Source organism: Echinococcus granulosus, assembly GCF_000524195.1.
Source record: "Echinococcus granulosus chromosome Unknown EG_S00724, whole genome shotgun sequence".
NCBI lineage: Eukaryota > Metazoa > Platyhelminthes > Cestoda > Cyclophyllidea > Taeniidae > Echinococcus > Echinococcus granulosus.
The window spans coordinates 1-1,323 of NW_020171098.1; the positions used below are offsets into that span (position 1 = coordinate 1).

General features: G+C 44.7%; 1 protein-coding gene across 1 annotated transcript; it reads right to left on the reverse strand. All coding sequences in view use genetic code 11, as the record gives it.

The window, feature by feature from the left end:
- Positions 1-173: 173 nt before the first annotated feature.
- On the reverse strand, positions 174-1,231 carry EGR_11285 (hypothetical protein; the record flags this gene model as incomplete). The annotated part of the gene is made up of 2 exons (XM_024500526.1): positions 174-284; positions 1,016-1,231. 2 exons carry the CDS (start codon positions 1,229-1,231, stop codon positions 174-176), a joined length of 327 nt encoding a protein of 108 aa, XP_024345060.1.
- Between the last annotated feature and the right edge of the window lie 92 nt (positions 1,232-1,323).

Here is a 1,323-nt window from a genome sequence, read left to right on the forward strand (position 1 = left end):
ATGCAAAATGCCTTTTATGAAATGAAAAGCATGATATATGGTGAAAGTAGAAAGGCTATGCAAGTGAGGGAATATGACCACCACAGTCGGCTGACTGGAATACTTTTCATTCCAAGCGATAGATTAAAAGGAAAAATAAGTGAAATATTGCGTGATCTTATGGAACCATCAGCTTACTTCTCCGTCGACCTAGTTGAATCATCGTAGTGAGGCGCAGAGCTGACAGGCCATTGCACGTGGTGGGGATTAAGTCGACGGGGTAAAGAGTTTATTGTGTGAAGAATCTGCAAAATATTGAAATGTATTTTGATTGATGAAATAGTGGGAGAGGTACATTTGTATGGAAAGAAGTGACAAATATCAATATCAAATATCAATCCATCCACTCTATATATATCCTACTATTACCATTACTCCTCTATCTACAATCATGTACCCATTCATCTGCATCCACCCATCCACACATTCAACCACGTATCCCATTATACTTCCATCCTATATTCATCCGGTATCCGTTTTCCATCAATTCATTCATCCTCCCATCTGTGTATACATCCCCTTTCCCAGCCACCGATGCTCTCATCCATTCATTCAACATCTTTGTCAGTATGAGACGGAATCGAGATGGAGTGCACGAAGAGGAGAGGAGAGGTGTGTGCATGTGTAGATACAAAATGCTAAATAGATGAATGCATTTACGGTGTACACGTAATTCATCTGTGCATTGTAGGCACCCCCGAATTAGCTCAGCACCGATGCCATCACTTACACACCTCCTACTCCAACTCTCACTAGTGCCCACATCACAACCACCCACTCACCCCAACTCGTTCCTCATTATTCGCGTGGCATTGCCCCACACTTCACCCAGCCACGTGGTACAGAATGTCACCTAGTAAAATGCCTTATTTAATGGAACAAATGACCTCGTGAATACTGGATGAACTTGACTAAGTTGAGGCAACAAATGTAACTACACGGTGTGCGAACCAGGAAATGCGATCCTCGTACCCACAGAAGGTAGTTGCCCCCGCTTGCCGCCTGTGATGTCGACGTCCTTGCCTTCTACATCCTTCTGCTCATCTGCTTCATACACTACTTTCTCATGCCTTCCACTCGACATGTGCACATCCATGTGATGCATTTTATCGGAGAGGAGTTTGGGTTTGGCGCTGCACCAAGCGATGAAGAGGACGAGAGAGAGGGTGACAAAGGTGAGTGCAGTCTTCATCTCTACGCTTCAGATGGAGAAGCTGCACTGATTTTGCCTCCCATATAGGAGGCAGTGGCCTTGACCGATTGTGTGAGACGATGGCACCAATT